This window comes from Tasmannia lanceolata, unplaced genomic scaffold (genome assembly GCF_043159265.1).
Source record: "Tasmannia lanceolata isolate RefF3 unplaced genomic scaffold, GAP_Taslan_0.1 ptg000002l, whole genome shotgun sequence".
NCBI lineage: Eukaryota > Viridiplantae > Streptophyta > Magnoliopsida > Canellales > Winteraceae > Tasmannia > Tasmannia lanceolata.
This window is the reverse complement of record NW_027518679.1, coordinates 33,407,962-33,419,366: the sequence shown is the minus strand read 5'-3', so window position 1 is coordinate 33,419,366 and position 11,405 is coordinate 33,407,962. Positions and strand designations below refer to the sequence as shown.

The 11,405-nt window shown below is 39.0% G+C and overlaps 1 protein-coding gene across 2 annotated transcripts; it reads right to left on the bottom strand.

Moving 5' to 3' along the window:
• Nucleotides 1–1,013: 1,013 nt before the first annotated feature.
• LOC143870438 (receptor-like cytoplasmic kinase 176) lies at nucleotides 1,014–7,251 on the bottom strand. 2 transcript variants are annotated; one of them, XM_077376607.1, is made up of 7 exons: nucleotides 7,021–7,251; nucleotides 6,613–6,694; nucleotides 5,127–5,452; nucleotides 4,673–4,808; nucleotides 4,324–4,466; nucleotides 4,029–4,152; nucleotides 1,014–1,845 (listed from the first exon to the last, which is right to left on the bottom strand). In XM_077376607.1, the coding sequence occupies exons 2-7, from the start codon at nucleotides 6,674–6,676 to the stop codon at nucleotides 1,388–1,390; spliced, it is 1,251 nt and encodes a 416-aa protein (XP_077232722.1). In that variant the 5' UTR covers nucleotides 6,677–6,694; nucleotides 7,021–7,251; the 3' UTR covers nucleotides 1,014–1,387. The 2 variants fall into 2 exon arrangements, with proteins under 2 accessions (XP_077232722.1, XP_077232720.1); XM_077376605.1 differs by having other exon boundaries at nucleotides 6,613–6,702; nucleotides 7,021–7,250.
• Nucleotides 7,252–11,405: the final 4,154 nt, after the last annotated feature.

Sequence of the window (11,405 nt, the reverse complement as noted above, 5' to 3'; positions counted from 1 at the left end):
ACGCGAGGCCTACTCCACTCCACCAACCAAACACGTTGATGGCTTCACTATGTGATCTTCTTAAATTCGGCGAAGATCAATGCCGATTACAATTCCGACCGCCTTTAACCTTGGTGGCAATCTTCACCACGGAGAGTGGGCTTCGCTTCTCCGAACACTCGCGCGATACAAAGTTCTTCATAAGAAAGAAAGAACAAAAAATCCCCCACAAGGGTTTACAAGAAGTGTAGAAAATGTACAAATTTAGCCTTATGATCCAAATCCTAATCTTAGAAGATGAGAGGCATAAATAAGCTTGATTCACTCTTGGGATGTTCAAGTAGAGTTTAAGAGTGTCAGGATTGATGATTTTGAAGTTTAGAATGCCCATATTTATAGAAAACACCAAATATGACCGTTCAAGGGCATTGTGGTAATTCCTGCGAAAATTCCCAACGGCTATAATTCTGGCCGTTATAGAGTTCTCGAAGTTCCGAGAATATTTATCGGAGTTCCGAGAAATTCTCGGAGTTCCGGGAATACAAACAGAACATGGAAAATTTCTACTGGACCAAATCTCGGAGCTCCGAGGATTTCTCGGAGTTCCGAGAAGCCTATCAGCAGCAGATTTTCATTTCTGTTTCTTGGGCTTCCAACTTTACACTAAGTTGGGATTGCTATGAGGGTTCCAAGGTGTTGGAACTCCACAAGGACAATCTCTTATACATTTAGGGTGTGTGAGATTGACTTAATTATGCCTCTTAAAATCTAAGCTAAGATTGGATCGTATACAATCTAAAGCGACTTCGATCTTCAATACGATTTTTCAAGTCTTCATTCGTCTTGGATCTTCGATGTCTTTGGCCTTCATAATGTGGTCCAATGAGATCTTCTTTGGCCTTAATCCAAACAATGTTGTCTTAGCACCAATGTAATCTACAACTTAGACAATCAAACACATTAGTGATCATAAATCACTTGTGTATTGAAATCATCAAAATAAGATGGGAATGCCAAGGTGAAAACCATTGGACTTACAAAGGAAATTTATAATAATATTACAATGATAATATTACACTGCATTGACATATGATAAAACCTCAACAGCTCAATCCCTTAGTAAGATAACATTACAGTAAACTAATGCAAGGGAAAGGAAGACAGAATTCCAGGAAGAATATAAGCTAGATACCAGCTCTGCAAAAAACACATCCATCATCTCTGCTAAATATCATGATTCCACAGATCTCATCTTCATTGGATCCTTGACTCCAGTTCCTGAAATTCCAATTGATTTACTGGAAGAAGAACTAAGAGCCATTTCGATTCACAGTCACAGCGATTTTTGAGAACCGAGCATCTCAAAGTTGAAGAGAGAATAAAATACAACTTCTGGATACAGTTCCTTTTACGAAAAAAGGGGTGAATTAGATGGTCTGGGGTATGCAATCTTTGTGTTGCCATTCTTGTCTAAATTACTCATCCGAGGCTTGTGTTCGCTGTTGCCGTGGTTGTGAATCTTCCCATTTAGTTCGGTTTGTGGGCTTTTTGCCTTGTCTTTGGGTTCCTGAAGCTGCTCCAACACTGCCACAACTTCATTCATGTTAGGCCTCACCTTGGCTTCTGTTGATAGACATTGGAGTGTAAGATTAGCAGCTTTCTGAGCTTCTCCCAATGAATACTGCCCTTCAATGCGGTTGTCCAAAACATGTAAGATTTTCTTTTTGTTGCTCAGATAAGGCCTTGCCCAGTCCACCAGATTGTGTTCCCCAGAAGGACGGTTCCTGTCTATTGCTGTTTGACCCGACAACATTTCCAGAAGAACAACTCCAAAGCTATATATGTCGCTCCAAGCAGTTAGATGACCTTCACAATTAACATATTACCGTTAATTAGAATGGAGAAACTTCCTTCTTAATAAAAGTCTATAATGTTCGGAAAATTTCATAAGCAAGTGCTGATAAGAAATCGCATAAAACCAAGGACATGGCCGAGCAAAGTGATGGCATAATTCAAACAGAAAAACAGCTAGCACAGTGGAATATTGGTGGTGTAGATGTTCTTATTCTATGATAGTATCAATGTGTGCAACTCTAAGACATTTAGTATCAACCATGCATATCAAAGAGAAACAGTCCGACATTATCGTTATTGTTCCAAATTGCGCTGTGAAAGGATACATAAGCCGTAATTAAGAGGGCTTACATCAAGCACAAACTTCCCTTGATCATGATTGTTGAAGTATAAATGATTGCATAACACCAACTCTAATGGCTTAAGCTTTTCGAGTAATTGGTTGTTTCACATGGTATCACAGCATTGCATCACCGTGGGTCCTGGGTTCAAAACACTACAGCTCCTTAATATAAAAAAACCACAAGTAGAAAAAGAGGGGCCACACATGAGGGGGAGCTTTTGGAGCAATTGGTTGTTACAGTATGACAATGCACACCCCCCCCCCCCCCCCCCCAACACAAACCCACGCACCACACCCCCGGGCCACGTTTCCTCCTTTCATCGCTTTTTTTAATTTCACGCCAACAAGCGCAAGAGTCTTAATATAAGATGCATTGAAGCCAGATTGTGGATCCGTATAAATTCGAGAGTGATGTAGGACCAGCAAGAGAAACAGAAGAAAAGATAATAAGAAGAGGAGAAGAGGATCGGAAGAATAGAGAATTTGGGGGAGCAATGAGCACTCAAATATGTAATCAAATCAAATCATCCAAAGTTACCAGGTAACTATATATGTACCTTTCTTGTCTTGTATGTCGTGGAAACCGTTTTTAAAGATGCAGATAAGGTAAGTCCTCCTTCCTCACGAAATCAGTTCCCTGGTTCCTCACGACAGCAACAAATATGTTTTTTTTTTTTTTTTTTGCCAACTTTCAAGAAGGCAACTATCAAAACCCAAACAGGAGCTCCTCCTTTGCCGCAATATGGATGGGCTGGCTATGATTGGCGGTTTGAAAGATTGCCGGAAAAGAAAACTCTGGATCGTGGCAGCGTGTGGGACTGAGAAGATCGACTGAAGCGAAGAGGATGATGCAGCTAAATAATAGGAAAATAAGTGGCTAGTTTTGTGAGAAAAGAAGAGTGAGTATTATGGACATTAGGGGTCTTTCTGTTGGCTTTTGAATGGGAGCAAGCTGTTCTTCTCAGGTGGCTGGGTCGACTGTTAAAGATAACAAGAAACTAGGGAATGGGTTAGGGGTTTTGTACGAAACTTTTAGGTTTGTAGGGCCGATTTAGGCTCTGGGTGGGGTTTGTGTGCAAGTGACTGGTAGCTGATTTAGGTTTCACGGATGGTAAAACAGTAGGGTACTGGGCAGTTTATCGTGGGCTGGAAATGTGTGGAGAAGAGGACTAAAAACCTAGGGAAAGGACTGGACAGAGGATATGGGAATTGGTTGGACCTTTCTAGGTCAAAATTAAGAGCAGCAAACACAGAGGGTATGGAATTGTTGGAAGGTGGGAAAAAAAGGAGAAAGAGGGTCTTGACTGAGGTATTTGATGGGTTTTGAGATGTGATTCTTTGATGTCGATTTCGCAGCTTGATCAGAAGTGATGCTTCGATCTTCGGAGGCTCGTATCTTTCGCTCGGATGTAGGACCGAGAAGAGAAATAAAAGAAAGAGAAGAAAAGAGAAAAAGAGGAAGAGAAAAGGAATAGGAGAAGAGGAGAGGAAGAATAGAGAACTTGGCGGAGAAAGGAGCACTCAAATCTGTAATCAAATCAATTAATCATCCAAAGTTAATAGTCCCTAATACATGAGGCCTTTATTTAGGCAATTGAAATAAAATTCCATGAAAAATAAATAAATTCTCTAATTCTAAATAACATGGAAAATAAAAGCCCTAAAACTAAATACCATGGAAATAAAAATCCTAGAAACTAAATAACATGGAAATAATCCCTAGAAATCCTAATGGGCAAATATGCCACTTATTTGGCCTACAATCTGCATCAGAGAGCCTATGAAAGAAAATTGACATAGACAAGCAAATGTAGGTATAAACTATAAAATAATAGTTGCATTGGAAAAATACCTGTTGCAAGATACTCAGGAGCTGCATATCCATAGGTTCCCATGATCCGAGTGGAGACATGGCTTTTATCACCTGTGGGACCATCCTTTGCCAACCCAAAATCAGAAAGCTTAGCGTTGTAGTTCTGTGAATCACAAAAAGAAGAGAGTACGAGAGTTAGAAAAGCCCACATAAAATCTCTCAATTGTTAGAGCACATCGAATGCAAGAATAATTGAATAAAAGAGCAAAATCAGCAATTCAAAAATGATATAAAAGCATAAAGACAGATGATAGATGATTTGCAAGTCACGTACTGAATCCAAAAGCACATTTGATGCCTTAAAATCTCGATATATGACTTTTGCTTCGGCACTATGGAGAAAGGCAAGCCCCTTTGCAGCACCAAGGGCAATCTTCATCCGGAGGTTCCAAGAAAGTGGCTGGATGTGAGAGCCCCCTGCATCATTGTATCAATCACAACATAAGAACTAAGTGCATACATGAAAAATAATTGAAACATAGAAGTTAAAGCTATGATTGAGAACAAAAGAGGCACAAAGAACATTTACACGATTCTATTGCATTAAACCAAATGTGGGGCACCCATCAAAAACAAGAAAAAAAAATTAAAATGCCAATCAGAAAAGAATATAAAGATCTTACTCCTGAAGAGATGATTTTCCAAACTTCCCCGGGGCATGAATTCATAGACCAGTAGTCGGTGGTCATCCTCCAAGCAGTATCCAATCAATTTCACAACATTAGGATGATATAGCTGTCCGAGATAATTTACTTCTGCCTATGGATTCACAGATAAAAAAGAAGTAATGCAGTTAATAAATCTGAAAACTCCTTAAATTGACAGTAATGGCAAATATATTTATCTGTGCAATGGAGTTTTCCAACCTCATCCTAGCAGATAAACTTCTAGGCAACTACCCAATTTATATACTTCCCTTATTTGCTTGATCCATTACAAGAAATGTGCACACAGTCTGTTATTTTATTTTATTTTAAATGATATTCATGTGCATGAATACAAAACATCCTAGTATTCAAAAAAATTACCGAAACCTCCAAGACAAAATTATAAAAGAGACAATTAACGGATACTCACCAACCATTCCCTATGGCCCTGTAAACCTTCCAGGTTGAGCCTCTTCACAGCAACAATAATGCCAGTGCCAGGCTTGGTTGCTGTAAATGTTTGCTCATCAATCCACCCCTTAAACACTGAACCAAAGCCACCTTCTCCCAACACGCTGTCAGGCCGGAAATTCCTGGTGGCATTTTTCAGTTCAATGAAGCTAAAAATCTTTAAATTGGAAGACTGCAATATCTCACCCTCGCTCCGAGGGGTCTGAGGCACAGATGCTGTGGAGGCCTTGCTGCTTCCACAACTTAGATCAGTTTCATTTTTGCTAATGGATTTCGAGCTCACCCCTATAAAAGCAAACAATCCATCTTTCGTTACCATAATCATCACCCCCAGTATAAGTCAATTAGAAAAGGAACAATTTTAGTAAATAATATCACAAGCATGGTTTTAAATTTCATACACAATCCGAAATTTCGGATTTCGGTTGGAACCGAAACCGAAATCTCGTGAATCTGAAATTTCAGATTTCCCAAATTTCAGCCCAAATTCTGAGAAATTCAAAAAAAAATTTTATTGAAAATAGCTTTTTTTCCAATATTTCGGTAATTTAAGCCGAAATTTGGTAAATAATTAAGTATTACTTTTTTGTGTTGTGCAGGATTTCGGCCAAAATTTCGTGATTTTGGCCAAAATTTTGGTTTCGGCCAAGGCTGAAATTGATGCCGATAAACAATGTACAAGTCAATTAGAAAATGAACAAATTTAGTAAATAATATCACAAGAACATTAAACAACGTATAAGTCAATTAGAAAATGAACAATTTTAGTAAAAAAAATCCCAAGAATATTAAACAATGTTAGAAAATGAACAATTTTAGTAAATAACATTACAAGAACAACAAACAATTTTAGTAAACAATCTCACAAGAACATTAACGAAGTCCACAGCTTTTAGTACATCAAACCCAACGGTTATACAAATCAAATCTTCAAGTTACCATATCACAACATCGATTAAATCACATAGTAACCACACCCAAGAGTATGACAAAATTAATCTACCACAGCAAATAAGCGCTCCTCAAATCCTGCTTGAAAAAACCAAACTTATAGAAACTCGTAAAGGCAAACAAAATCAAGCCTTTATATTACAAAAAATTATATTTTTTCACAAAATTGAACTTATATCACCACAAAACCCTTCTATTTCCACAAAAATACCCTCAATTTGGTATCAAAACACAAATTATAGTGAATCAAACCAAAATCCCACAAAAATCAAATTACGAGATAATCTACAAGGGTAAAGAAGACTACAGAAAGATCCAAACTCAAAACTGTCTTAAACACCAAAACAGAATTCGCGAAATTTTCAGTAAAATGAAACTCAAATCAATGTGAAATGCACTTCAGCGAATCAATTCCAAACCGTTACCAATAATAGCATATTTTCAGCACAACTAGCAATTCAAATTCACAACTTTAGATGATCAATTTCAAGTACCTGAAGCAGAATTGCTAGTAATAGGGCTTTCGGCCTTAATTCGAGTTCCCAAGCAATTCCCCATCAAAAATCCGCGCAAAAACTAGTCTCCTTCAATACACAAGCAGTCCACATAAAGAACACAAAATCTAAGGCCTTATTTGGATTGCAAGAAAAAAAAAATCTGTAGGGAAAATTTTTCCTGGGAAATTTTTTGTTTCCAAAATTTAGATAAAAATAGTAAATTTTAGGAAAAAGGCGAAAGCTCAAATCTAAAAAAAAAAAAAAAAAAAAAAAAAAAAAAAACCACCTTTTTTTTTTTCCTTTTTTCTGGAAAGTAGGGTTACAATAAGCTCTAAATTGAATGCCTTGACCAGAAACAAAACTAGAAAAAAAAAAAAAAGAAGAAGAAGAAAGACAAAAATTCACCTCGTTCTGCAGATCTCTCGCGAACGAGCTTTGATTCAAGGAACTGACCTAAACATTGAAGCTTTAGAAAGAGAGGAAAAGCTAGGGTTTGGGTTTTGTTTTGTGTGTGTGAAATGTTTGGTTTTTGGGAAGATTTTTGAGACCTTCGGGGAAGTTAGAAGTTTGACGTTTGAGTATTTTTCTATTTTTTTTTTCTTTTTGTTTTTTAAGTGCAACTTGAAAGGAGAGGAGATTGGAACATTGGAAGAATGGCGGGCGATGACCTCCATCTTCCAGTTCCCGCTTATCCTTTCTTTTATTTTTGGTAGATGATAAATTCGCACCGATATAGGATAATTCGCACCCCTGACTATGAATTGACGTAAAAAAAGAGGGTATGGAGCAGAATTTAACGCTTTTTGACGGCAATTCACGTTAATGTGGTTTGAATTATCCTACAGAGGGGTGCAAATATTATGCTGGGCCCTTTCAAGACGCTTTCTTAAAAATGCTGGGAGAGTGAGGGGGGTCTATTGGCCGTTGGATCTGGGTCGAATCGACGGTCGGATAATGAGAGAGTGAGAGAGCAGATATCGGCTTGGCTGTTGGCTCAGCTTAGAGTTGACTGGACTTTTGGAATTTTTGCCTTAAGCTGACGTGGTACGAAGACTTACATTCAACTAACAGTAACCGAAGAAAAAGTCAAACAAAAGGTGGGGGCAACTCGGGTCGGATCGGTCTGAGGCCGACCCTAACCCAACCCGAGATAAGATTCCCTCGACCCTAATCCAAACTTCGGGTCGACGGTGGTCAACCCTAACCCAAACCGTTGGGTTTGGGTTGAGCCCGACCCAAGTTGCAACCCTGAATTGAACAATACGAAAGAATGCGGATGCAATGATTCGCACACCCTTGTTTTGATCCCGAGAGCCCTCTCTGTATTCTAGATGTTTTCGTTGGCCATTGCAACTTACAATCCTTCCCAAGCTATCAATAGCGTAATAGAGAGTTTAGAATCCTCCCCGACTCCACGGAATGTCACTTTAATCAATGGTAAAAGACAAGTATTGGGTTCCTCATGGGGGCATATGGGGCATGTATGTGAGATCAAGACCATTCGATCTTGCACAAGATCTTCCAACAAAAACCGAAACAGCCCACAATGTCTTGTTGCCATCCCAAATAAGCATTCCATGCATAAGACGAGAATACAAAAAATCAACAGGGTAGTTTTTCATAATGGAGTCATTTATAAATGAGGGTAGACAGATCAAGAGCTTAGATTCATCAGAACAATCTATTCTCAACGACCTTTGGCTGACCTTATGGTCGCCATTTGGATCAAAGGATCTGATCATTTAAACGAGGCTAAAGTAGGGGCGATGCCCTAAATTTTGCACGAGGGGGGCAAAAATTATAGTAATTTTTTCTATCTTAGGGGTGATTGGAATGGGGGGCATATTTTTTTTAAAATGGGGTAAGTATAAAAAAATATTAAAAAATAAAGGTATATTTTTTTTCCCAAAAAATTAAGGGGGGTGTGGACCCCGATCCCGAGGAAGGTGCACGAGGACACGAGATCCACGTCGATCCTCTGAGATCTCCACACGTGAAGCAGAGCTATACCAAGGAACTCTCGAAAGAGTGTCTCTCACAGCATGAGTGGCGATGTAAAATGAGATACCTCTTGATTCGGGATCTAGCCCGGAATCGAGAGATACCTAAAATAACTAAGAGTCGTCATCCAAGGAAGTAGGCCCTGGATCCTATACTATACTCTGTCGCAACGGATAACTAGAGATACAAAAGTCCGTGCCTGATGACGAATGAGGAATGTATTAGGCGCCCCCAATTCGCCCAAGTGTAAACACCCTGTCTCTTATGCCATTTATTATTAACTTTGAAGAGTTTTGGGCGAAAATTATGTGAAATGGGAACAAATATCCCCGAGAAAACATCTACCTAAACATGCATGACCCGGGGATGGGTAATAAACACACACAAAAGAAATGAAAGAAGTGTCTCCTAAGTATAACTAGGTTATGAGTGTCATGCTTAATTGGTGTCTAAGTTCTGATAGACGAACACATGCATGCTACAACTAAAGGTATAAGATCCGTACATAAAAATAAGAAAATACAATAAACACACAACACAAGTCGACTACACACACGACTCAACACGATAAATCCTAGACTCTACTGTAAAATTTGACTCGGACCAGGATGGCCATCCCGGCTGCTCTACTTATCTCGACCTCGGAAAGAATCAAAGTCAACGTAGTTCGGTGGCCTATTATAAGCTATGATGCCTAACTGAGCCTAGACCACACTAGACTCAACACAACACGACTCGACTCATGTTTAAGTTGTTTAAGCATTTTAGACACGCCTATATGCCCTAAACTACTGCAAATCAACCTAGTCTAATGTAGGTGGGCCCTACATCCTATGTGTTACTAGGCTGTATGTCCTAAGAAAAATAATGGGCTGACTAAGTGCATCCTAGTCTAGCCATCGGCTCGACTAAGTATCCAACCGACCACGACTCGAGGCTTCCAAACTCTAGGGACACTCACACGAAACACACAAAGCATCAACATAACCAGGACAGACTCCTAACTCTAAAACATCCCAAACATCTAGAACAGATTCCTAACTCTAGGGGAAGATCTTTTTGAAAAGGTTTTGAAGAGTTTTTTATTTTTTTTAGAGTTTTGAATTTATTAATAATTTTTAAGGATTTTTGGAAGGTTTGAAATGTTTATTTTTGAAGGTTTGACTGGACCTGGGATAAGAATCCCAAGCTGCCTACATTCCTCGTGAGATGGGATCAAACCAACATAATTTGGAACCGATTTTCCTAACTACTCTCCTAATTACTCAAGACTTTTCTCATGTTTTTGGATTTTCATTTCTTTCAAGTGTTTTTGGTGTTTTGAATTTTCATATTTTTAATATTTTTGTTCTTTAAAGTTTTTCAATATTTTTGAATTTTTAAAGTGTTTTCACCCTTTTAGTCAAAGGGAACTCATATGTCTGCATCCCGTGATCCACATCATGAAAGAGTTTCAGTGCTAAGGGCTGAATCCCTATAGCTAAAAAGGAACTTCTATCTAAAGACAAACTCACAAAAGGAATGGACAGATTCCTAAACATCTATAAGGGCAGGAAAGACTCAGAAGATTTGCAAAGGTTGGACAGAATCCTATACTTTACAAGGGTTGGACAGAACCCCATGACTTGTGAAAGGTTTGACAGAATCCTAGCTCCCTATGACGATAGGACAGACTCCTGAAAGACTGACTCCTATGCTAAAAGACTGACTCTAGCTAAGGACAAACTCATATACTAAATGACTAACTCCTAACCTGGTAACTCTAAGAGAGGAGTGCAAATGAGACTGGGCAAGTCTCCTACAAGAAAAGTAGATAAAGAAGGGTGTTGTGAGACTGGGCAAGTCTCCTAGACAAAGAAGTGGGCTCCAAGTATCCTTATCACTGCCCTTGCAAAGATAAATAGGGTTAGGGCAACTACCAGACCAAGTTGGTCTTCAACTAGTAAGGCAGCTTATGAGACTTGAGGTAGTCTCCTATGGGTTGACTCACTAATGAGCAAAGCTTGTCTACAAAGGGTACGACTTTTCTGCGCGAGACACAACTTGTCTCTTAAAAGGGTTTGACTTTCTTCTTCTTTCTTTTTTTTTATTTTTTTATTATGAGACATAGCTTGTCTCCTAATAGGGTGGGCTCTATATGACTCTTTCATTGCCCTTGCAATGATAGAGGGAAAAGTTACTAATGTCTAAGAAAATTTCTAAAAGCCTATACAAGTCTCTTAAATGAAAGGGAAAAAAGAGGGGAAATGCCATTAGGACTAAGCAAGTCCTCTAAGGATTGGCTTAGGATAACTCCTTCATCGCCCTTGCAATGAGGGAAGGATTATATTGCCTATGGATGTCTAAAAGACTAAAAAAGTCTTCTAATTAGAAGAGGGGAGTGCTACAATGACCGAGCAAGTCCCCTAATGATGGGCTTGGGCTAACACCTTCATTGCTCTTGCAATGAATTGGCTACTACTGTCCAAGGGTATGTAAAAGGCCAAATACTTTCTCCTAAAGAGGAGGAAAGAAGACATAGGGTACTACCATAATCCGGTATGTCCCTCTAAAGATGGGCTTGGGCTAACGCCTTTATCGCCCTTGCAATGAATAAGGGCTACTGATTTCTAAGGGTATCTAAAAGACTGTGCTAGTCTACTAAATAAAAAGGGGAGTGCTACTCGGACCGAGCAAGTCCCCTAAGAATGGGCTTGGGTTAACCTTCATTGCCCTTGCAATGAATAAGGGCTACTGATGTATATAGGTACCTAAAAGGCTAAGAAATCCCTACTTTAAGAAGAGGAAGG